General features: G+C 40.2%; 1 protein-coding gene across 8 annotated transcripts in view; it reads right to left on the reverse strand.

Moving 5' to 3' along the window:
- The window catches only part of LOC129181053 (voltage-dependent calcium channel subunit alpha-2/delta-1), a 105,574-nt gene that overhangs the window by 70,510 nt on the left and 7,508 nt on the right, over window positions 1–27,556 (reverse strand). For all 8 annotated transcript variants that reach the window (XR_008570349.1, XM_054775705.1, XM_054775707.1 and 5 more), the window contains exons 2-3: window positions 19,655–19,736; window positions 19,469–19,585 (exon numbers count right to left, since the gene is read on the reverse strand). Coding sequence is in view for 7 of the 8 variants with exons in the window: in XM_054775705.1 (XP_054631680.1) it covers window positions 19,469–19,585; window positions 19,655–19,736 (199 nt within the window). In the remaining variant the exon portion in view is untranslated. The remainder of the gene's footprint in view (window positions 1–19,468; window positions 19,586–19,654; window positions 19,737–27,556) is intronic.

A 27,556-nucleotide genomic window follows, 5' to 3' on the forward strand; every position in this document is an offset into this window, starting at 1 on the left:
AGCAATTTGTTACACCGGGTTTGGTGGAGGTATGCAGTCTCGGGCTACCTTTTATTCATTTATGTCCACTAATACAATAACAGAGTAAGTTCATACGGTATAGACTTGCTGGACATTTCATTAGGTACACAAACGCAATTTCAATCTGCAATGGTGTAGAACTGCCCTACATCATATTCAGGGCTCTTTCTAATATTTTGTTACATTATTAAGAGATATAGGGAGTGTCTTGAGTCAAACAACACTGAGGTAATACAATCGGGATTTAACCAATATTTTGGGGAAAAAATATATTGCTGAAGTCAAACACTATGACAAGTATGTGAGATGCAGGGATGGGTCCCACTGTACCTCTCTCACAATGGCTGTCAGAAGTATTGACTTTGTTAAGGCAACATTTTTAATGCATATTTTGGATTACAACTCAGATGTGCCTGATGTTGCTCCCAGTGAGTGAACTGTATGTTTGGTTCAGTGTCTCTCTCAGTACAACTGTCCAGCTGTGTTTACAGACTGAGCTGTGCGGTTGCCATGATATAATGTCCTATCAGTACATCATCTTAAAGCTGATAAGGAACGTGTGAGCTTCATTTGGTCCAGAGGAAGCAATCCATTAAATATAAGGGCAAGCTATTTCATTTACCATTGATTTGGGAAAACAAGTCAATGTCAAATCTCACTTTTTGTGTGCATGGCTGCTGAATTAGTTTCATCCTATCAATACTCGAGGAACTCATTAATCCCACAGTTTTAGCTAATGCCATAACCGTAAAAAAAAAAAAAAAAAAACATTGTAAAATAGCAAGTCATTAAAGAGTTATTCCAAGTTGTCATTTGCGCATATTGATTGACACAAGCAATCTCACTTGGAAGAAAAGAATAACAAAACACATTTCAGCGCAACAATTGAGTTAATGGGCATCCAACTCGCTGCCTGCTGTAACGATCTTGATCTAACTGCTCATTAGTCTTCTTCTCAGTGATTGTGGTGTAGATGGCTCAGCTCCACACTCTAATGAGTCTACTCCGTCAACTGTGGATGACCACTAGAGACCCGAGGAGAGCGACCCCTCAACTGTCGCCTTAATGGGAAGGATGAGACTGGGATTTAAATCTATGGTGGTTTTGAAAAGTGCTGCCGTAGAAGCACCAGCTACGGGGAGAGAAATTCACTGATTCTGTTAGGTCTAACAGGAAGAGCCCAAAGATGAATACATTTAATGAGAAGGGCACATGCTGGCTTGTGTAATGCTGTATTAAAGTCTGCAAGAACGTAGGAACTATCACGCTTGGAGCTGATGAGGGTAGACGTCTAACCACCCCAAAAGAACATAAACAAAAAATATTGTGCCATACTAATAATTAAATTACAGTCATCCCATGTTTATCGCGGTTGATTGGTTTCAGACCCGACCACAGTAAGTGAATTTTCGTGAAGGAGGATTCAATGTTAATAAATGAAATATTTTCGTAGTTAAATATGTTTAGGACTTTTTAATTAACTTTTCACCCTGTAGACATTAAATAACACTGCACAGGCTACGGGATCACTGCAGGGACACAAGAGATGGACACGGCTGCATAGCATGCTAGCAACCTAACTAGTGCGCCTCCAATATATTTATTCTAAACTTAAGAAAGTGTTTCAAACAGAGTGGGGTAGAAAGACAATAAGAACGCAAAAACCTACCACTTCCACACGGAATAGGAGGAGAACTTCTTTTCACTCCGTCATGTCAGACATACGATGGCTGACTACAGACAGTGAGACGGTAATGTGATGTAATGTCATGTCTCATCAATGTTTTGTGTCATTACTGATGCCTAGTGGCCAAAATGATACATATAACTTGTATTTCAATATTTTGGACTAATAACGGGCTATAGTCAACCACAAAACAGCGATCATTTAGTGATTATTATTTTATGAAAAACTGGGATGGAGTGAGGGAACTATGGGAACCGCGACTGCATAAATTTGGCATCTGTTTCTTTGAGAAGTTACCAAATAACTTAATGACTAAGTAATATAAAGTCAATGTGGTATAACGAAACAATCACCTATCAATAAAGCTTTAAGTGAATTTCTATGGGAGCTATTTCATCTTGGTGAAGGGTTATGGTGAAATTTGACAAATTAAACCAACAAAAAAAAACAGTTAAATAATTTTACATATTTCTAGAATATTATTACTTTATTATAGCATTTCATTAAACAATTCATTTAAGTGCATTTAAAAAAAATAATAATTTGGGGAAAAAAACTGAAAAAGGAGGATCATCCTTTATTCAGGGTCAAAAGATTTAAAGATGCATAGATGGCGCCAAACAACTTATCCCCAAGCATGCCTGAGCTTTTTTTTCCCTGTCACTCACACACGAGTGACCTGTAGGAGTTCAGGCACAACAGAGAGCCTCACTCGAAAACAGCGGCACAAAGTTTGGGCAAGGTAGCAAACAATAAACACATAATTATGAAGTTAATTTTAAGATAATGGTGATCAATTAAGTATAATAGTCATGTCAGGAAGCTATGGAATCTGATATTTTTTTTAAATAAGTAAAATGTTACTTATTACATTATTTTTATTTTAACAATATTTTATTGTTTAAGTATAGCTGTAATTAAACATTTTTTGCAGCTGTTATTTTCAAAATGAAGCACGATATTTCTTGTCTTGATCCGCCTTCATGTGATCTCCCATTGCTTTTTTTTCCCCCCGTTGAGCTTGAAATGTATGAATTCCCTTTTTTCTGGGATGTAGCTTATATAGTCCTTATTTTGACTTACTGTGAGAGCACAGATCCAAGAGGGGACATGTTTCTTTCATGGCAAGCTCCACGTGTCACAGAGAAGTTCACATGAGAATTTAATATGATTTTGTACAAAAACAACTGTACTGTGATTGGTTAAGAACTGACATAATCAAGTAGTTTATTTAAGTTATTTTCTGTTTAATTGTTTTGACAATAATATGCACAAACCTTGAATCCCTTGACCCAATAGATTCTTTAAATTGTTGTTATACTGCATTTTTAATGTCCAGCATGTGTACCATGTTTACAGTGTATACTGCGGCAGGAATTGCCATATTAGTGGAGTACATCACTGTGATTGTTCCAGCATTTACACAGAGATCACACAGGCATAATGTTGCTGGAACGTAGTCCCGTTGATATATAGTGTAATATAGCACTTAACTTTCATCCTCTTTCTCGCATAATCCCCATCACAACAAGTTGATAGTAAAAAAAAAAAGACGAGGCTACATAGATAGAAAGATGAGATCAGTCGCACTAAAGCTCAGCCCCTCTCTCTCTTTTGTGCATGCAAAAGAAGCGTCCAAAGCCTGAAATCAATGGTCCATTCAGAGTACATTGCTTTCTCCCACAGACAACAAAGCAATACTCGCAAGAGCAGTAATGGTCTAAAAGAGCATTTGCACGCACACATGCATGCACACACTTGTATTCCCTCCGCCCCCTTGTGTCTGACCGTGTCAGGTTTTTGTCATAATGAGCCCAACAAAAACATTAATTACAAAGACGAGGAGGAAGCTTGGAGGGGTCAATATGAGAAGTCCAAAAAGGAGGAGAAGGCATTATGAGCTGATTGATTAGAGCGTACAATCCAAAGAGAAAAAGCCCAGTGACCACAGACCTCATTAAAACCTGAGAACAAACATTTCTGGTCAGACAGAGATCGAAATAGAAAATGTCTATTTACTAATAATAGCTTGTAGGTGTAAGGACTAAATTTCCATTATCGACTATGAGAAAATTACCAACCAATTCATTCTGACCTCCTATTTTCATGCTATCCATCCATCCATTTTCTATGCTGCTTATCAGTCTTATGTTAACCCAAATAGTGATGCAGTCATAGTGGATGTTTTCACAAAAGTAGCTCAACTCCCCATACCTGATAGCAAACAATTTGAGACTGAATCAACAGCACTTCTGCTGGTGGCAGCCAAGACATACAGTCCATTTTGTCCCCACAATCACAAAATTCAGTGATAACATAACGTACAACAAGGGAATTAGAAGTAAGAGCACGATGGGAGATTACTCATAAATGAGAAAAGGTCAGAAGGGAGCACACAAAATGAAAAATTATTGAACCAAGTGGGCAGAGCGACCAAAGCTGACACCAAATCTCAGACAAAGAGATCAGAGGACATAAAGAAAATGGTGATTTTAAATTCCAGTTTGACAAGAGGACGGTGGCAAAGGGCCAGCGAGAAGACCACAGTGGAGGGAAGGCGATACAAAAGAGAACTGCGGCCCTGTGGGAGAGCCATCCAGCTCCATGTGGCCTCCTCCCTCGTGCTCTCTCTCTCCGAGGTTGAACCATCTGATGGGAACAGTCCGTCTACAGCTGCTTCCTGTTTCTCTTCCCATGTCAATACCAGATACGTGTAACTCTCTTACACTCTCCACCTCTCCACGGTGATAACGTGTCAGCCATAGCCTTAGTCATACATGTATTACAGGTGGTCCTCGGTTTATGTTCCGTTCCTAGACTGTGATGTAAGCCGAGGTTTGGTGTAAGTCAGATCTTGTGCCTAAATTATACAGTACACAACAGTTGAGTTTGCTGATGCTGTTTTGGTGTGGTTGTGGTAGTTGCGATCTTTGTCTTTAATGATGGTTGCGACAGTCAAGCGATTGAGACATATGCAGCCAATATTAAGTACATATTGTATTCTTCCACGTCGCACCGCACTGTAAGCACTTGTCAAGCAACTCTCGTGTTGATGGACGAAAATTACGTTTTTATTTAATTTATAGGAATGCGTACGTTACCACGGAATTCTGTAAAACGAGGACCGCCTCTTATACACTAGGTCCCCAACTAACGAAAACAATTGGTTCCAGATGAACGTTCGCAAGTCGATTTGTTCGTAAGTCAAATAAAAGGTAATTTACCAATGATATAGGTACTACATGTACGTGTATACATATACACTATATGTGTATGAATGTAAATATGAGTTTGGATGTAGCAGTAATATTAAACGAGTATAATTAATGAAAAAAAAACAATAATAATAAAAATGATATAATAATACGTAATGATGAATGTTATTTACCTTTGAAGAGGAGTGGCCGAGCATACGTCGCTGGGGTGGAGGAGGAGGAGTTATTGAAAAAAGGACAAATCGTCATCGTCATTAGACTCTTCTAAAAGAGGTAGTGTTCTGTGGGTGGTGTAGAATTAAGCAGGCCTATTAACTTTTCATAAACTTTAATCACAAGCTCCTTTCTCTTTTATACTCTCTCCCCACCTTCTTCCTCTACCTGTTGGTCCCATTAGCAGTGTCACAGTGCCCTCTACTGGTCAAGCATGTAGCAGTATAAATATTGAGTTACTACAAGACAAAATACATGAAAATATAGACCAGTCAGCTAACGTCCGTATCTCCGAATGTCCGCAAGTCGGATGTTCGTAAGTTGGGGACCTAGTGTATATATTTTTGAAATTCTAAGTGCAAAGTGATAGTACTAGCGGTTATTTTAATACTATAAAAACATGAAAAACTACAATATCGCCAAGTCATAAACATGTCCATCTGACTTGTTGGCTTGTGCAGTCCTGCCACTCTGCGGCCCTAATGCAAGTGGACTGTAACGCAAAATGTGAAAATACATACTTGTATCTGCACCTTTATTTGGATCCTAACCAAAATGCAGGAGATTCTTGCTTGGTTCTTGTGCCACACCAACACAAAGTTCCATACAAATCACTTGAGTAGTTTTTGTGTGATCCTGCTAACTAACTAAAAACCAAAGAGCAAAAACAACAAACTATAATAAACTGCCAAGCTGCAGTTGATCATTTTAAAATTGCACTTAAAACTGTTCCACTGCATGTGCTTCATCTGTTAGAGCTAGTCGGTCATTGGCCTCTTGACACCATGGCAAGTTGTGTGTAACAACGAAATGCCAAAAAAAAAAAAGTTAGTGGGTTCCAGTGACGTGCAGGCTGGGCAGCCTAACCTGTCTGTAATGAAAAATAAAAAAATAAATAATGTAGGTGTCAACAAATAGAGGCAAATCAATTCTGTCCACTGTTTTCTGTGGGCCACATTTTGAACAAAGATAAATTTAACATCTCGCCGCGAACAAATACGGGCTAACACATAACTTCCTACATTGGGGGCGGTATAATAAGTTATGTGCATAATATTCTGGACATGTGCGAGTGTGTGATGCAAGTGTTAGGAAGCAACAAAGTTTGTGTGAAATGTGTTTGATGAGTCGAACAGACGCTCTAATTATCTCATCGGGTCAGGATCGTTTTGAATTTCTAACAAGTGTGTTGACATAACTTGATGATGATGTCCATATTGTTCGTCCAAACTACTGTTTAGTAAATATTTGGATTTGGAATAATAATGTTCTTGCCTTGATATAGTGAAATAATCACTACAATTTTGAAGATTGGTTAAAAATGTCCTCTACATTCACATCACTCATCTTGAGTGTTTTTGATTTGACATATGAGAAAGTCAAAAAATGCTGTTGGCATTGAAAGGAAATGTATTGTTTTGACTGTTTATGATGCTATTCAAAATCAGTGAGGATCTTCCTTAGTCATGTAAGAGAACAATCCCTGGAAGTTGAGATTTGAAAATGGTGGAACAGTGCATTAGATATTAACTAATCAAGTCAAAAGGGTGTACAATATGTGTCTTACAAATGAAGCTCAAGCCACAAACAGCTATAAGTGTTGCAACATAAAGAGCTGAGATTTCTTCTGGATGAAAATATGAGGCCTCTCCCAGGGCTACCATAAGTCTAGTTAGAATTCCCCATCTGTGCTGCTCCCTCCTACTCCGTCTTTCTGTCTGACACACACACACACACACACACACACACACACACACATGCAAACACACGCATTCTCACCAATACACACTCACACAAACACAGACACCTTTCGTCTGCTTAATATAATCAGTGCAGAGCGGAGATGGGAGGTTGAGTAACATCTGCTCTGGAGACTTGCGATATCTCTGATCGTATCATAGCCTCGGCTCATTATATTGACGCGTGCGCACGGACACACAGGCGCACACATGAAAACACCATGATGTCGCATCTTGCGCTCATTATGGAAACACTGTGACAGCAGGAAACAGATGAATAAATATATGGCACACACCTGGGGCGCGATGACTGAGAGACACATGCACACATTACACAAGAATCGCTTGACACAATTTTCATAAAACAAACGCAAGAACTGGACTTAATTATTTACGAGCGAAGATGATATCTGAGTAAATAGAGCAATTAGCGAGTATTGCACACAAGCTGTTATAATTCTAACACATTGTTCATCTTGTTAAAAATGTATCACGGCAATGATGCCAGCTTCATGTGTGCCAGATGTCACTTTAAATAGCAGTCAACTATTATCACTAGTAGTAGTAGTAATAAATATAATAGTATTAGTATTTAGTGATTTTTTTAAGCTGTGGTGGTGGACTGCATGGGAGGGCGGACTCTGTTGCACTCTATTGCATTTTTTCCAATATAAATTATTAATAAATGTTCGTTACGTGGTTGACTATGGCCTATTTTTAGTCCAAAAAATCCTGAAAGACAAGTTATATGTCACTGGTCACTAGGCGTCAGTTATGTTATAATAATGAGACATGACATCATATTACATTACTTTCACACTGCACGTCAGCCACGGCATGTCCGATGAAAGAGTGAAAAAAAGTTATCCTCCTACTCTATGGGGAAGTGGTAAATTTTTGGCTTCTTGCTTTGTCCTTCTTCCCCACTCCGTTTGAAACCGTTTAGAATAAGTAAATTAGAGAGGCTAACTAGTTAGCTTGGTAGCTTGCTGCAATCCCTTAGCCTGTAGCGCAATGTGGTGTAAACAAAAAATAATAGGAGTGTAAAGGAGACTCTAGGGGTGTTGTTTCATGTCTGCAGGGCTCTAATGATTTTAAAAACTCTATTTAGGAAGTCAGAAACAGGTTTTGTATGCTCTATGAAAACATTACGTTTATTAATATTGAATCGTACTTCACGGTTATTAACCGCGATAAACAAGAGACGACTGTATTGCTAAAATGACAGTAAAACCATCACACCTTTATTAATTTTAACGGCAATGTTTAAAAGTAAGGTGCACAATAATTATTGGCTCGATAATTATCAGGCCAATGTGAGGAATTATGATGTTATACCGATAAATCCGATTGTTTTTAAAAATAGCTCTGATAACCGATAATTAAAAACGCTGCAATTAGGCAAGATTACCCGTCCTGTGGTGTGTGTTACTGGGCTAAGGTGAGCAAATCAATATGTTCAATATGCGAAGTGCTGCACACCTCCCCTGAGCTCACTTGTAAACAATCATGCCGTTGCCATTACCTTATCAGCCACCTGAAACGCAAGCATTGCTACGATGGTGTTTTGAAAGACTACGAAGACGCCACTGCTGCTGAAGAAGCGGCCACAAAGCTAGCCACACTGGACGACCAGCCCGTTACCATCGTTGAAGACAGCGGCTTTTGTCGACTAGTAAACTACTTAAAGCCATGGTTTGTACAAACAAGCTTCCGCTATTTTTTGGATGTATGTTTGCCAGCAAAAAAGGACATGATCGCCACACTCCTGCATACACTGATAGATGAAAATAAGGACATAAGCTTCATTAGTGATTTACGGACGTGTGATATTAGCCCTGTTGGCTTGCTAGGTCTGACAACGCAGTGGCTGGATAAGAACTTCAAACTATACAGTTAGGTTTGTTTCAACAAAAATAAACATCTATTTCTAGAAACAGAACTGTTCTCGACTTTTGTTAATTTTACTTTTTGTCATATTTAGGTTATGACAAATGTACAGGTTGAGTTTGTCTAATCCACCTTTGAGTTTCTTGTTTCCAGGTGTACACAAATTACAGTTAAATCTAAATAAATTTTAAAAATAGCAAACCGGAAGATTGGTTATCATAGCGCTATCGGTTTGAAAAAAAAAAAACTGCATCCGTATTTAAAAGTAATTATTAAGTGCCATACAACTAACAAATATTTTCTTAGTCGGTTAACCTGAAGCTTGTTGTTTTGATTAATCAAGTAATCAGTTAGGCCCTAGACCAGGGGTCGGGATCCTATTTGGCTAAGAGAGCCATGAAAGCCACATATTTTAAAATGTATTTCTGTGAAAGCCATATAATATTTTTTTAACACTGAATACAATTAAATGTGTGTATTTTTAAGCAACACCAACAATTGTACAATATAATAAGTCTCAGAATTTTTAACGACATTGTCATACTGAAGCTATCCAATACCAAATAAAATGCTTGTTACCATCAATGCAACTTCTGGTGCTGCATGGTTTTGCACGGTACTCCGTATCTTTGTTTCTTTTCGCCATCTTATTTTGTCAACCGAGTTGGCTCTGCAGAATTAGCTAGCTGACTCTTTGATTCAAGGAGGAAGTTTACTCCTTGACATCTCAATGACCCAGGTAGGCTACTGCATTATCCAGTAATAATCAAGTTTTGATGTCTGACCCGCAAAATATCGGAAGGACAGCTGGCATTGGCTCTGGCCACCCGCATTGTGGTAGAAAATGGATGGATGGATTAAAATGCATACGTTGCATATTTTGAAGATTATTTTTAACTCTGTGATTTCTGTAATGTTTTACTTGAAAGTGTCATCGAAAAAAAAAATGTAATAAATACATTTTATCGTGTTAGCAAACATCAGCCAGGTGCAGCCATCAGAAGAGCCACATCTGGCTCCTGAGCCATAGGTTCCCAACCAAATTAATTAATCATGATTAACCACCATTTGCAACTATTGGTGAAATATGCTCGATTTTACAAAAAGATACATGAACGACAAGGCAAAAAGACGGGACACAATTATATTAACATTTGTATGTATTAACAGCCCCAAATGAACTGAAAATTTGACTCAAGCTAAAAAATACCACATGTCTGAAAATGTATTTGCCTAACAATAGTCTCTGAAATAGTAGCACAAGATTTGATACGCACTTTAACCATTTTATAACAAACCATGAAGCGTTGCGCTCAAAGACACCAAGTCATTTAAGTTGAATTCACATGTTTTGAGTGTAGATGTATTTTCTGGGATTTTACTTAATCTGTTTGTTTATTCAAGCACATTTTTATGTACCGTGACATGTGACGTCCGGCATCGGTGTGATTCCCTGTCTACCCATTGATATCAAGGCGGCAGCACCGGGGCTAAGATATTTATTACAATTTATGATGGTGAGGCTTTTTATGTGATTTTTTTCACAGTTTACCATTTTTGTTGTTGGTGGGCTGACCAGGACGTGACACAATGGCAACATACTGTATATTTCACGTAGCACAGAGCTAGTGGATGGACCATGCAGAACTCAACACTGGTCTTCAAAGCATTGTTAGTTAGCACAAGAGTAACACACTTCACCTTTCCGCAGAAACATGATGTAAAATAATTGTTCCTCAAAGTGTATTATTTAAAAAAATAGACCAATAGAATTCCAAATCGTACCACATAGAATATGCTTAGACAACACCTTGACATGATGGTTCCAAGTATACGAGGAAATATGACTGGCGTTATGGTCTCATAGTGCCAATATAGCTTTTCATTTTAACACAGCGTGCAGAGCCCATGTGTCTCTTTAAACTATTGCACCATTATGACGGATCATGTTGGCCCTGTTGAGTGCTAAGGCATGCTTGGTACAGCTAAGTGCGACACACTATTGAATTCAACCTGTTTAATTTTTCAGCGATGTATTGGGAATCTCGGTCAGTACATGTGTGGAATAAAACATCAAGAAATAATTCTTCATGCCAAAGTACTATATGTACTACATAAATATGACAGTAACACTATAGATGCATAAGGTAGTAAAGGCTTAGGCTAGACTGACACAACATGGCGCAAGGGACTTTTTGCTCCCATGTGGCACAATTCGGACATGGGTCATGACACTATGAAGAAAAAAAAAATGCTTATTCACGATGTATATGCCTGTGGCAACACACCCGTGGTAAATAAAAAAACATCCATGGTAAATCAAAACTATAGCCATTAAAATGGTCTACATGTGGTGCATGAGGTGTACTGTATAAGCCATAAGAAAAGCGATTGCCGACTGCAGCCCGTGGCGTATTATGTAGACCTGCAGGTTAAATCCAGCCTTCGACCTGCTCTGAGCATCCATGCACTATTCCAGTTAGAAATGTAAACAGTAAAAGGGGCAGTGTACAGTAATATAAATAAAGGAATCATGATATTCTTATTGCGTCACATTGCCCTAGTTGTTTACTATCTCCACTATATCTAATGTTCACATCTGCAGTGGTTACTTTTATAGCCATTGTGATTTACTGTACGTAACTTTGCAAGTATTCTCATAAACCAGCTACACTCATCCCATTTGCTGCAGAGTTTAGAGGTGTTGGCTGAGGTATTACTTTAAGTGGTATGAAGACCAGCCCATTTGTCACAGCATTCTGTCATCTCAAACACATGAGAACACACATTCATGCAGACTGTTCAAGCCAAAGCAAACTCTATGTGGCCTCTGATGTCGAACATCTATTAACGCCCACTTAATGTGTGTGCATAAGCTAATGTCTGTCTATGGACTTTTATCAGTTTGCCTTTTGCCTACATAATTCTGCAGCATCAATAATTTAGTTTTTAATTAGGCCTCCGGCCCCTTCGCACACTTTCAGTGTGGTCATCTACAGCCTCCACCATCCTTTTTCTCATGCCCTCTCAAGGGTAGAGGTGTTTACTATAAACCCCAAACAGCTCAATACCTTTTTGGTAAAACAAACATGTTCTTATGCACTCACCAGCTACTGCACTGAGTACACCTGCACAATCCTGAGAGCCAATACTAAAGCTGTGCCAACTACTGTATACTGTCTTCACAAAGATAGTAATGCACAGATTTGATTGACAATGTCAGTGTTATCTGGACTCTTTGGTTGTGTATTGGACTGTATCATACTGAGAGCTGTTTCTAATATCAAGGTAAGCTTATTTATTTACACCCATCCATTTTGTAGCTGGAGTACCCAAAAAAAGCACGGGGGAATATGCAAACTCCACACAGAAATGCCCAGGCGGAGATTCGAACCCTCAGTCTCTAGACTGTGAGGCCAACATGCAAACTACATCCACTGTATGGCCCATTTGCGACACCGCAATTATAAATAACGTCCATCAAAAGTTATGAAAACAAAATATAGACTTTTTTTTTTATGTAATTTGGTCCAATGGCGATAGGAATCCCCTACAAATCCATCACATTAATGGTGTGTTTGGCCAAGAATACATACAATTTGCTCAAATATGCATTTTTTTTTTACTAAAAATAGGCCGTATGCAACCACAAAACAGCGATCATTTATTAGTTAGTTAAGTTAGATAGAGTGAGGACGCGATCTTCAAACCACGATGTAGCGAGGGACGACGAAAATGCCTCCTTCCTTTCAGGAATCAAGACAAGGTGGTATCATTAAGTGACAGCAATTACCTTTTCTTCTGACCATACCATACCACCATGTGAAGGTAGTCATGTTATGCTACTGGCAAATTAATACAATTTAGTACTGCTATTTTTTTCCTTATGGCTTTTCCCTTTAGAGGTCGCCACAGCGAGTCAATCGCATGAATTGACTTGGCTGTTTGTATACCTGTAAGTGTTTACGCCGAATGTCCTTCCTGGTGCAACCTTTATCAGGAAATGTCCAATATGATTATATAATAATACTGTAATAAAACAACAATAAGTACCTCCTCCCTAGTAAATGCCTGAAGCGCTCTGTAGTTACTGTTACTTTTACTGTTTGTCACATGTCATGAGGACATTTCTACACTAATTATTCTGTGGATGAGTAATAGTCATATTTGAAACCTTTTGCTCTTGTGGCACCACTATATTTTGGTCTATTTACTTTTTTTTGTCTACAGGTTTTATTTATGGTTTTATTTATGTAATTAAACTTCAGTTACTAGAGTGTCACTATAGCCAAAGAGCATAAAAAATAAAATGCACTACTTCACTACTTCACTACATGCCAATGTGAGTGTGCCCATTGGATATGAAGGCTGAAGCAGAGATTGTAAATCCTTTGATAGTGTGCTCTCTCCTAACAGTGTGCAGCCAAGTGCTCATTAATAATACATGCCACACTCTTCCCACACGCTTATTTATGGAAGCATGAGTAGACATGCATAGCCACACGCACAGGTGGCTGGTTAAACCGCCGCCTTTGTCAAGCTCGTCCATCATGCATAGAGTTTGAGATCAGAGACGGACAGAAGGGTGAAAGTTGGACTGTGCTTGACAGCTTACTGGATGATTTATTTGCTTGAATGGGTCTGTGTGTGTGTGTGTGTGTGTGTGTGTGTGTGTGTGTGTGTGTGTGTGTGTGTGTGATCACAGCAGTGTATTTGTCATTAATTCATCCATTTATGTGCAACCTCAGGACATAGAAGGCAATATCAATATGCCTTGAGGTCACTCACAGGGCAGGACGTGACATAAAGATGCAATACAGAGCGAGAGCTGATCGATGTTTTGAGATGGACTGTTGGCATTAGGCTTCCTGACCCCTCTATAATCAAGTGCCACACATCCTCATAACACACACGTCTATCACTCCCAGGGAGCAAAATTTCTTGCCATTGCTTCCATATCAGCAGCTAACGTAGGATATATGAAATATACACTTGGCAGAAGATGTGTTTATGAACTAAGTCTGTCTGCATTACTAATCAGAAGACCATGCCTTCTCAAAGCACTAAGGGAAGGGTGCTACCAGCGTCCACTGAATGCATGAAAACAGAGATGAGAATCTACATGACCCAGTTCTATGGTAAAAAAACAAACTCCTCAGGGTCAGAGCTTCCATTAGCTCACTGAATTCCTGCTTTTCAGTTGACATGCCTTCACTATGGAGTCTCTTTTTTGATGACAATTTAGTAGACTATTTAGTAGACAATTTTGATCGTAAAAGAGTAAAGTATTTTAATAACTTAGTGGACTACTACTATACTAAAAACGTGTTTAAACAACAAGACTAAAAATGAAGACTGCAAAAATGTGCAGCAGAACCAATGTGGTAATTACTATTGATGACTTCATGAGTTCATTGTATCAAACAGTACAGTGGTAACACACGAGTTTCACACCAACAGCTGAGTAGCGCAACCAACATTTTCAAGTGCATGCAGAGGTAGATGAAACTGGATACATCAAATGCAGATACTGCCATCTTTTGCAGTTAATAAAAACTACATCAGGTGGTTGCCTGCAGCCATGGCTGTCAATGGCAATGATTTTGATCTCAGTGCTAATTTGAGACACGGATATTTGATTTTGTAGATCACGCACCCGCTGACTGCAACTAAAGGGATAGTTCGGATGAAGCGGTATTGGTATGACATCCCCATCAGCAGTGTACTACATCAACAGTGGCTTACCCCCCCCCACATGGTTCCTGGAGTCCAGCTCTGGTCGGAGTTCCATGACGAGGAACGTAGTTCCGCTCCGTTGCTGGGACATTTAAAGAGTTTGACTTCTCAAAACAATATGCGTTCAAAAGATTTATGCATTTGCATCATAAAAACGGCTACTCGAAAAAAATCAGACCTCACAAATTTGTCTCCCGCCGTATCCCTACGCACTGTCGCCTTTCCATTCTTGTGTATGTGACGAAGACGCTTGCATCTTCTTCTTTCGATGGCAGACAGGAAGTGACGTCGGGGGTTCAGAGTTCAGTTTTAGGCTGTTGTGGGCTATGGCTGCAACAATATCCCGTGTTATTATGATGATGATGATGATGATGAATATTATTATTATGTTATTATTATTATTGTGCCCGTTCTGAGATAATTTAAACCTGCAATAAAAGCCGGTTGTTCAAGTCTGGTGCTTTGGTGGTGGTCTGACAGAACAATTACTGACACCTAGTGACCAATGTAGAATAATATATGGACAAGTTGTGGTCTTAATGGCTTATACTGTATTAGTATTTTAGTTCATTTAGTCATTTTTATGCTTGAAAATGCTTAATTTGGGAAAAAAAGATGTACAATTTGTCACGGAGTGGTAGTGGCTGTCGAGTGTTTGACCCTCAGTATGCAGAGACAAGGCGATGGCGTGCAAAAATAAAGGACCTTTAATGGTGCATGAACAGGAACAAACAAAAGGCGACAGAGGAAAAACGGCTCTGAGATAACAAGGTACTTGGAAATCCAGGTAAGTATACTCCTCAGGTGATAGCGCCGGTGCGGAGACAAGGAACAACAGCAACAACAATGAACCAGCGCTGTCAGACGTACGGCGCTGGCCTTTTAACAGCCACTAATGGTGATTGGCGAAAGCTGCGCGGCCACCAGGCGTGACGCGGCTGCCTCTTCCAGCCAGCAGGAAGTATACCTTGCCAAAATAAGAGTGCAGGACAGGAAGCACTCACCCCTGTTCTGCGAAACATGACACAATTTCCTTAAATATGAATAGTTTTTGACTACCGTAATAAGCCATAGTCAACCATGGAACACTGATCATTTATTAATCAATTCATGTTTGAAAAACCGCAATAGAGTGAGGGAGGGATGTTCAAAGTTTTACACGCAGAAAACAATGTCAAATGCATATAAATGACAACTGAAAGGGATAAGGGCCACACAGTGGCCTAGTGGTTAGCATGTTGGCCAGGAGATCTCGAAGATCTAGGTTCGAATCTCTGTTGGACATCTCTGTGTGGAGTTTCTCCGGGTACTCTGGCTTCCTCCCACATTCCAAAAAACATACATGTTAGGTTAATTGGAGACTCTAAATTGACCATAAGTATGAATGTGAGTGTGAATGAATGTTTGTCTATATGTGCCCTGCGATTGGCTGGCAACCAGTCCAGGGTGTACCCTGCCTCACCCCCAAAGTCGGCTGGGATAGGCTCTACATTTAACATAATTGTTGCCTTTACTGAAGACTCTATTTGGCAAAAATGTAATGAGGGAGGAGGGCAGAGGAGTTATACATTTTGCTGTGACTTTTCTTTTCACATCTTTTTTACCTTTATTTAAGTGCTGGCACTCGTGTTATATCCAAGAATGCACAAACAACAACTGTGTGCTCACATCAAGTGATGCAATCACACGCATGTGCCAGAGACAGCTTTTTACGGCAACACGTCACACTGTCGTGACTCCACAACCCCACAGCAGTATGCTACAATTTGCAGCTTTCTGTGGCTCCGTGGTGGATGGTTTTGCAGTCGTGCTCAATTAAAAAAAAAAAGCACATAGACTGTCTGAAAGCCTATTGTAACATTCAGAGTTACGCTGTAACAGTCCTCATCACATGACCAGCTGCATTGATAGCACAGGGAGCACAGTGCTTAATAGATTCTGCTCTGACAACAAAAAAGGGGGTAGACACAGAGTTACATACATAATAAAGATTATTAAAGGACTCCCTGGCCAGAATCTATCGGAAGTGTCCACTAGCCGTTCTTCACAGAGGCTGCTTATTCACCAACGTGTGGATGCTTTGTTTGCGTACTTCATTCCCAGGACTAGTAATTTGTTAGGCGCAATTTTTGGCCATAAGTGAATCAAGATGAGTGTACAAAAACCTAGACATACACTATTTTTGGCAATAATTTTAATTAAAAAACAAATCCTACAAAAACTGAGGTACCACTGTATCGCAAAACATTGTATTTTTCCTCTAAAATGTTCACTTTCTCTGGAATTCAGTATTGCTCTGGGGTTTATTGGGGGTGCGGCAACCATGGAAAAAAGTCTAGTTCAAATGTAATCAAGTATTTTCTTTGTGTGAGAAATAACTGCTCTGTGTAGTATTGGTGTGCCCTTACAACAGCTTTGCAAGGAATGCACTGTACTGTGTATTGCTGTATTTCACTACACTGACAGTAATTTCTGTAAAATGTTTATTCCTTGCTACTTAGAAAACCTTTTGGCACTGAACAGAATCTCCCATCCTACAACATTAGGAGTGCGGCGGCTTCCTCTTAGAGGACAATGGTGCTTATTTATCATAGGAAAAGCAAACAATCCAATTCAGTTTCCCTTGGGACAATGAACACTCGGCCAACCAAACAATTCAACATATGATTCAGTTAATTAAGAGCCAGATGGCGGCGGAACTAGAAAGTGGATGTTTTGGGAAATAACATGTTAATCAACTCAACTAAAGATGTTTGTTGAAAGGCATTTAATAAATGTAATTATGAATGTTATGTAAACCATTTCACATTTACAATTACAACTCAATTTAGTTTAGGGAAAATTATAGACCAATAATCCCACTCTATAGACCAACACAATTAAGTTTGCAAATGCAGCATCACTGAAGCTCAGCATGTTGCTGTAGGGAGGAAGCCCTAATTTATTTTTTGAACTTTTAGAGCAGTGGGTGTACTTGGATCCAATTATATTGCAATCCAAAGTACAGTGTAAGAGTGATCACTCTTTACTTTTCAAAAATCTCCAAAACCAGAATGGGATTATTCTTCTGATAAACAAGTGGAAGTTTTTTGTGCCAAAGTTAATTGCATTTAATTGTCATTGTAAAAAAAATGAAAAATTAAATGCTAAACTTCTGCCACTTCCTTGCATCATTTCCAGCTACATTCAATAAATAAAAATGCACTTTAAAAGCGCTGGCGGTGGATCGGTCTTTAGTAGTGACGTGATCGCAAAACATGAAGGTGACTTGGGTGATGTAGGTGACGTAGACACAAATGCAGTTGACAATGGCAGCCGAAGCAACAAGCTAGTGGTTAGCGTTGCTGAGCCATGTGGCGCGATACCGAAGCCTGAGACAGGAAGCAGTTCAGAGTCGGGTGACTCAGAACCCTGACGAGTGGCTGCCGTCTGGATCGGTCAGCAGCAGGGATTCATCCCCACATCCAGCAGACCCCACCGTCACTCTGCTTCTCTGCAGAAAAAGCTTATTTTCTCTGTTTTTGGTCAAAATCAGGTGTTTTTGCTGAAACTACCCTATGTTTTACCGCCAATATCTAAAGACCCAAAAAGGCCAGAAACAAACTTTTTTTGTCTGATGAAAGAAGAGAGTCTAAAGTTTCGTTAGATACTTGCAATGTTCATGTAATCAGAAAACTCAATATTCTGTGGGTCTTGAAAGTTCAGCAAATATGCCCAAAAAGTCAGTATGGCGCTCTCTGCTCTGAACATGGCTGGCAGTCAATCAGTTAATCATACCCCCCATCACAGCAATCACTAATACATGTGTTCACTTCCTGTATTGAATATATACGATTCACAAAGAGCCAGGCACATCAGGCTCTCAAGCAAAACCCAAGGATGAAGCCAAAGCGTCCCCAAGCCCCAAATGCACACGCCCAACCCCCAATGCCCCGGCACCACTAACACAACCTGCCGCCCTCCAACAAGGAGCCAAATGGCAAAACCCACAACATGCACGGATGGGTGCAGATATTCACGATGAATTGTCATGTAAATCCTTGAAGAAGATATAGAAATAACTGTTGTTAATTGTATAACTTGGTAAAACCTCATTTTTTTAAATGCCATTAGTCGGGGTGTCAAGATACACACGAGATTAGGTCTAGGAGACGAAACAAGATTTTAAGAAAAGGACAGTGAAAAAATATGTTACAATATCTTGCAATCTATTAATTTAATGCTATTAAATGCTATTATAGTATGCTAGCAGTGCTGCCTCCACCCACCGAGACAAAGAGACTGTATGACTGACAAAAGGGCTCACTCTGTTTACGCCTTTGTTCTATGGAACAAATGTGCCATGGTGCTGAAACCAGTGCACAGTTGAACTATCTACCTGACCGTTTGAAGACGGGTGACAAGGAAAACAGACACGCATGCACTTGGCAATACATTGAGGCCAACAAATGTATCGAGTTCATTTTCATTTATTATGTGATTAATTCATTTACTTAATATCGTCCCAGGCATAGTGCCCACGAGACATTTTTTTGAAAAATCGTGTCAATTTTTAATCTCATGAGATCTTGTGACACGAGAGCTTGTGACACTCCTAGTCATTACCTTTTTCTTAAACAAATACAGAATAGAAGGCAAAAGTAAGATTTTTGTCCAGTTTTGTTTACATTGGATTCCGTATTAGACCATTGGACTTTTTACATTTATATTTTAGGTGAAATTTAGTGTTGACCATCAAATTGTTTGAATTTTGGAGTCCACTATAAACCACAGTGTCAGTTAGGTCCTTTCTCCACCAACAAATTCAGCTGAGATAGGCTCCAGCTTCACCATGAATGGAGTTAAACAGTATTCAATAGTGACAATGTCTGATCATTGGCTGGTGTTTCTCTGCATTAGGCCGTGTTAGCAGACCGACGTTCCACCTCCACACAGATGGTTAGTTCATTGAGTGTTTCCAGTCTTACCTCCAAGGCTGCAGACCTCTTGCGGAGCAGCTGTTCAATGTTCCTGGCTGCTCTGGCCACAAGCTCCTCTGCATCATTCTGCTCCACAGTGTAGAGGTGCTTGTTTCTGAGAAAAATCTACACCCAAAGTTGCATATTAGTGCAAATAAACCCTAAGTGAAATCACCATTAAAGGTATGGCTGTACCTGGGTTAGACTCTTGCCGGCTGTGGCCGTGTCTGCCAGGGTGACGAGCTCTTTCTGCATTTGATCAACCCATTCTTTAATCCTGTGGGACAGAGCAACACACCCTGGTCACTTCAGAAGAGACAACACAGCGCAATTAAGCTGTCGATCAAGTGGTCCCCCATAGGTGCCAAGCCGCTCGATCACGGGACATCAAAACAAACAAGGGATTCATCAGGTAAGGTGTCATGAAAAAGGTCAGCCAATCCAATTTAAATCACCACGATCAAATACAGTGTCATCAGTTAAAGCGCGTCAAGTCACGTCATCCAATACAACGAGAAAGTCGGCCCAAACAGGATACACATCAGCTTGAGTGCTGACAGTGAACTAAAGTGGGGGGCGAGCCAGGAAGTGGAGAGATAGCCAATATGCTTGTCTGTATGTCAAAGACCTCCAGGGACGTCAGGCCCATCCTTCAGGTGTCACGCGATGGATTACACAACATTTGCTGTCTGATGAGCTAGTCTCATCTGGACCGTGCTGACAGAGTCGATCAGTCAGAGCCTCTGATCGCAGCAGATTGGACTTGACGGGTATGACAAATGGTGTACCTGCAGCACTGTACCACATGGTCATTTGTTAGGATCATCAGACCATCAAAGACAAGATAAATACTCAAAAGTGGATGAATTATTCACCTTTCTGGCCTCAGTGCAGTGGGACAAGGTGGGGTCTGATCGACCCACAGACATTGGCAAGTACAACCGTACTACAAAATATAGAATAACTTGGGCTGTGACATTTGTTTTAAAAGAGTAGCCATTTACATTTTTTTGATCATCAAAAAGTCCAGGGAAGAAAACCAAATGTCATCATTTAGACCTCGCACTCACAGTGCAGCAGCACGCTGTAATCGTTTCCACGCTACATTAGAAATTGCATGTGCACAGTAATTCCGGGCCAAAATGTACATACTTCGCACCATCAGATTTTAACTTTCATCTGTAGATAGATATTAAAGTGAATTTATATCCTACATGCCTTTTATCTTGTCCTGAAGCGGCCAACCATGAATTTGAAAGGCTTAAAGTTGGACTTAACTTTCGAAGCACTTGTATGACTCGATGTGATCCAACACTATATAAAGTATATAAGTATATATCCAGTATAAAGCGTGGCAATGAGATCACAGGCAAACTGAATCGAGTATACCGTCCAATGTGTAGGGCGTCCAGAGTCACTCTTTACAGGACAAAAACTCACTAACTTGTGCTCTTTGGAGAGGACGTGTCAGCTCCGTTTATTCAACTGCACATGTGCCAACCACACTGTAACCCTTGGTAACCACAATAGTCGCCTTTACATGATTTCATCTGTGCGCCCCACTCCACAGCCATGACTAATCAACTTAGGCCAAATCAAACCGTAACGTCTTTATCAGTAAAAGTGCTAAAAAAACACACATCCATATAAAGCCTGCCATGCTTAAATCCAATACATTAATCCAATTTACATGCTTAACAATGATTTACTGAAAAAAAATCCTGTAAATAAGTCAATAAATAATAATGATAGTAATGAATTAGATATACTATCAGCATCAAACAATTTAAATAACTACACAGTTTGCACATAAAAACTTATAGAAATAACAAATACAAAACAAAATCCAATAACTACAGTACATACCAAAGCTATATCAAATACCAATATACAACTACAGTATATGCAAAACTATGTACAAAAAATATTTATTTGGTATTTGCAGTCATATCAATTATCCATCCATCAATTTTCTATGCGCCATTAGAGTCACAGGGTTATGCTGGAGCCTATCCCAGCTGACTTCAGGCGAGAGGTGGGGTACACCTTGGACTGGTCAGTTATATCAATTAGGCAATGAAAATTAAGCATAAAATAGCTCGGATAACCGCAAAATTAAAAAAGGTTCCAGTAAAGTGAGATTACAAGTACTGTGATGTAGGTGGGTTGCAGTGAGCAAATCACACGGCGCTCTTCTGTGATGCAAACGGCCTGCAAACTTCGCACTATTTCGGAGGAACGCATTTCGCCAAATGCTCCAAATTCGCTGCAAATATTCCGCGATGAGGTAAAAAAATATGAAGCTCAAACCTTATCTGCCACCTGAAACGACAGCATCGCTACGATGCTCGGATCTTATTCCTATTGCCGGTGCGTTTGAAAAGTTTGCCAGAGTCGACCTGAGGGCAACAACGATGTGTGAGTTCATCATAAAAATGATGGTGCTGGATGAACAGCCCTTTACTATCATTGAAGATACTGGATTTTGCCGTCTAGTAAACCTCTTGGAGCCACAGATTGTACTTCTGAGCCTCGGCTGTTTTTTTATGTTTTGTTAATAGTAGTGATTTCATGATATTTGGTAAAGACAAATCTACTGGTACAGTCAAATACAACTCGTTCAGGTGTGCACAAACTAAAGTTAAGTCATAATTTAAAAAAATAATGGATTTAAATAGGTTATCGGCATTGGCTTGAAAAAAAAATATAAAAAATATATATATAAAATATATATTATACAGTATATATTGTCCCTAATTACACTGAAGGTTATTTTTTTCCTGATTCTGTGGCACCCCCTGGCCTAATTGCCTCAATTATGTCTCGATATATAAATAATGACATATAAATAAAGTGCCGCACGGTGGTCTAGTTGTTAGCATGTTGGCCACACAGTCGGAAAGATCTGGGTTTGAATCTCTGTTGGGAATTTGCAATTTGGAGTTTGCATGTTCTCGCCGTGCGTGCGTGACTTTTCTCCGGGTACTCCGGTTTCCTCCCACATTCCAAAAACATGCATGTTAGGTTAATTGGTGACTCAAACTTGTCCATACTGTAGGTATGAATGTGAGTGTGAATGGTTGTTTGTCTATATGTGCCCTGTGACTGGCTGGCAACCAGTCCAGGGTGTACCCCGCCTATCGCTTGAAGTCAGCTGGGATAGGCTCCAGCATACCCCCGTGACCCTAATGAGGATAGGCGGCCTAGAAAATATATGGATATAAATAAAGTGATTTTTCATTCTGACACTCATTAATGATAACCACCACCTTGCATAATAGAAATAAACAAAAAACTCAAAATAAGTGAAATCCCATACGCAAATGCAACTCTGCTCATCATAGGCGTGTCGTATAATTAATGTAATTGTTCCTCCCACCAGTTAATAATGATAATTGCTATCTTGCATAACAATAAATAACACAAACCTAAATAATAAAGTCATAGCCTACATTATACTTGCTAAATGCAGACTTCACATATAATTAATGTGACAATTTGAAATACAGTAAAATTGCAGTAATCCACGCAGCAGCTACCACAGCACTATAAGTTTGCATATAGGGGATGTTGTCGGGGGTGCAGATGCTATCATGATTATGCATACGTATCAACATTGACTTGCTGTGATACTCCCTAGATGCACGTCATACTCAAGTACACACAGCAGAGTAAGCATGGAAAAACCAATATGCTCACCCACAGGATATTTCAGACCGAGTGTAATGGCTGTTGTGTATAAGCAATACATTACCGTAGTATAATACATTAGTCTCGACACAACTGAGGAAGATACAAACTATTGAATAAGACCAGGAAGCCAGACGAGAAAATAGAAGGCGGGATGTGTCATGGACGATACGCAGAATATGGGGAGAATGTTTAGAGCACAGGATGAAAGATGAGACCATTAACAAGCACAGGAACACCAGCAGGGAAAGCACACAAAGTGAAATTGTTTAGGAAAAACTTGGCGAGGTGAACAAATTGCAGTGCAAAGCAGCTGCTTGCCTTTAATTCCCAAAGCCAGATGCTTATGGACAGCACTGCAGAATGAGCACTCTGAGGTGCTACGATGAACGAGAACTGTGCAGATAGAACTTATTGTTGTCTTTTGTATGCTGATGTTGGCAGCTGGATGACCTGGCAACCATGTGTCATTAAAGGCAAAATACCCCATTAGAACATGTATTTGTTAAACTAACTGGAAAAAAATAATGGTGGTAGACATCCACAATGTGGCCCTTCTATTCTTCCTAAAATTCTCATGCAGTCTAACACGCAATAACACAATATAATATGGGAAGGTTTTTATCTGTATTTTTTTTAAAGGAAAACTGCACTTTTTTGGAATTTTGCCCTTCATCCACAATGCTTATCCACATGTCTCTTTTCTGTGTGTTGCAAAGATATAAAAACAGTTCAAAAGAGGCAGCTACTTAATGCACGTAATGGGACACACATACAGTATTCTACCTACAAAGCTTGCTATTCAAACACTTCCAAAAACCTCCAACAACGTTGTGTGACTAGTTAGAAACAGGCACATTCATGATAACATGTAACACAGTAGTTTCATCATTTTCAGCATTACCATGGAACTTCCGTCCTGGGTGCATTGATTTCACACAACAACAAAGAAACGAACGCTACACCTCGCATTCATTCTTCCAAACTCAAAAACAAAAACACAGCAGCAGTGGCGGCAGCTCCAACATGTGTTACCTTTCGTTAGTGGCCTGAGGCATTGTGAGCGAGGCGCTGACGCCCTTTGAGCGAGTGTGCGGTGAAGCTAGTCGCTGGCCGGCTAGTAGCTAGCAGGGGGTGGTGTGGCGAGGTGTCACTACACTAGTAAAGTAGCACTTCAGCATAACAATGTTAATAACAATAATAATAACAAGCTTGGTTAATATGCAGGTCACATTATGTAAATGGAGCGTTGTTGGCAGTTTTGGGACTTTTTTCAGAAGGCTTTATAGGTGGAATAGGTGCTTCCCATTACATGCATTCTTAGCTGTCTCTTTTTAGCTATTTGTATATCTTTAGAATGCACAGAAAAGACAAAAACATGCGTGTGCATGTCTCACATAAGGATTGTAAATGATAAAATGTAAATTTTTCCTTAAAAGACACATTCAATTACTCACTCTCAGGGCGTTTATTTGATTGCGACTGGAGTGATGAGGTTGTCTTTGAACATTCAGACTCGAGCTGTCCTAGCTTGTCAAAGTAGAGCTGTTCTACCTAGTTATTGAGCATGAACTGATGAAGTCTGCTCAGATGAGAGGCGAAACTGTTATGGTGTGTGCGGTGGACCACAGAATGCAGAGGCAGTTGGAGCAATTAACAGTTCTTTAATGTCCTCGAGAGACAGGTTCAAGCTAAGGTAAGCAACAAAGGGATAACTAAGGGTGCTGGTGGCAGCTGCTGGCTGCACACGAGGGAAAAAAATAACAACGTGAAAGGTTCTCTGGCTAGGAAGGCAGGGACAACTGGACTATACCAAGAGGGGAGACGTCAGCTCAAGTGGTGCAGGAGAAAACTTGAGAGCGATGAGAGCGCTGGTAGAAGAGCAGACGAACCGTGGCATAGGTCAGAAGAACCGGCGTATCCCAGCTGCCTCTACTCAGCCTAAGTAGCATGCGGCCTGATTAGGAGCACGTGTGTCCAGCTGTCCCTGCTCCAGCTGAGAACCTAACTGTACGCTGCAAAAATTAAATTTCTAAAGTCTAAAGTAAAGAAAAGTCCCATTTTAAATAACCATTTGTTATTTTTTTTTACTAAAAAAAAAAATATATATATATATATATATATATATATACAGTATATATATTTTTTATGTATATATATATATACATATATATCTTGTCTATCTTTTAAGACATAAATAAGACTCATTCTTTGATGTGTTGCTATAAATGTGTTCCCAAGGGGAGGAAAGTGACTGGCCGAGAGAAAGTGACGTCAGGATTTCAGAGTTGAATTTCAGCTTGCCGTGGGTTATGGCCGCAACAGTAGCCCTTTTTTTATTTTGGATTTTTAGTAGGGATGATTGTGCCTGTTGTGAGATAATTCAATTTGCAGCACGGACATAGGAAGAGTTCGGGGAAGCCATGGAGAACGACTTCCAGACAGCTTCAAAAAAAGCCTGGACCATCATCCACCGTCTCAGGATGAGGAAGTAGTACACTTTTAACACCATGTATGGTGAGGATGGCATGCGACTGACCTCGGCTCGAGATGTTGTGGACTGGTGGAAGGAATACTTCAAAGACCTGCTCGATCCCACGGACGCGTCTTCCACTGAGGAAACAATGGCTGGGGACTTCACGGTGGGTTCTCTAATCTCTGGGGCTGAGGATGCCAAAGTGGTCAAAAAGCTCCTCATTGGCAGAGCCTCGGGGGTGGATAACATCCACTTGGAGTTCCTTAAGGTCCTGGATGCAGTGGGGGTGTCGTGGGTGACATTGCCTCTGGTTTGATGTTCCCCCTTTTTAAGAAGGGAAACCAGAGGGTGCGTTCCAAATATTGTGGGATCACACTCCCCAGCTTTCCTGGTAAGGTTATTCAGGGTTTCTGGAGCGCCATCTGCAGTGATGCAGACTGCATTGGTCTGTTGTGGTGAAAACAGACTTCAGCCGAAAGGCACAGCTCTCAATTTACTGGTCGATCTACGTTCCTACCCTCACCTACAGTATGATCATGAGCTTTGACTAGTGACCGAAGAGACAAGATCGTGGGTACAAGCAAGTTTTCTGTGTAGGGTGACAGGCTAGAGATAAGGTGAGAAACACTGTCAGCCGGGAGAGACTCGGACTAGAACCACTGCTCCTCCGCATTGAGAGGAGCCTGATGAGGTGGCTCGTGCATTTGGTCAGCCTCCCAAATGCCTCTCTGGAGAGGTGTTCAGGGCACGTCCGATCAGTAGGAGGCCGCGGGGAAGACCCGGGACATATGTCTCTCAGCTGGCCTGGGAGCACCTCTGGATCTACTGGGAGGAGCTGCACAAAGTAGCCGGGGAGAGGGAAGTCTGGGCTTCCCTGGTTAGGCTGCTGTCCTCACGACACGACTTCGGATAAGCGGAAAATGGATGGATGGATGTATGATTGGATGGATGGATGGATGGATGGATGGAGGGACGGAGGGACGGAGGGACGGACGGACGGACTGATGGACGGACGGAGGGACGAACAAGGGAAAATCTGCTACTGGCTCTAAAACAGACAAGACAAGGTTTTTGAGAATAATGTGAGGTGCAACTGAATAAAACCTGCATGCAAGGAGTAAAATCAACGGATGGCTTCTAGAGAAAATCTCTGACTATTCATGCTAACATGTTAATATAGGAAACAACATATGTGAGGAGAGGAGTGATCTCCTCCTGTGGGGGCCAGAGACGATGACGGGCAGTCTTCACATGCTCAAACACCCAAGGCTATCTGAATAAGTATGTGGACGACTTGTTTTGGAGACAGACACTCTAACCGCGAGCACATAATTATAGCAAGTCAGTGTGACATTAATGTGTATCTTAGCAGAAATACATATATACTTAACCAGTCTGATTGTGAAGTGCAATAACAAACCCTATTTCTTTGACATATACCTTAAATTCGTCAAAATTAAAGATAAAGATGCAATTTTTGGCCCACTTACTGTAAGTACTGTGGTGTCTATGACCTAACTGCAAAATCACAGCAATCTCAGAACATTTGGTGAGACAGTATGTTTAATATATTTTGGAGTAAATTGCAATGCAACTAGAATGAATCCATGTCATATGCCTATTTTAATTTGGACATACAGTACATACAGTACAGAAACTAATCTTCCAAGCTGCAGCGTATTTTTGGAATATCCTCATTTACGCTTTAAAAAAAATCCTACTCATGCAGTTCTCCTTTATTCTCTTGTGCATAGTGATTGCGGATGAATTAGCATTTCAGACGACCACAATTAGTCATATTCCCAGTTTGTATATTAATGTGTAGTAGAATGAGGACTTCTCTGACTGCGAAAGCTACTGTACAGTAAGTCACTTGTGTGTTACAGTTCGAGATTATGTCGCTGAGTGTTTTCAAGGAAGTGGACATCCCT

The sequence above is a fragment of the Dunckerocampus dactyliophorus genome, chromosome 5 (genome assembly GCF_027744805.1).
Source record: "Dunckerocampus dactyliophorus isolate RoL2022-P2 chromosome 5, RoL_Ddac_1.1, whole genome shotgun sequence".
Classification (NCBI taxonomy): Eukaryota; Metazoa; Chordata; class Actinopteri; order Syngnathiformes; family Syngnathidae; genus Dunckerocampus; species Dunckerocampus dactyliophorus.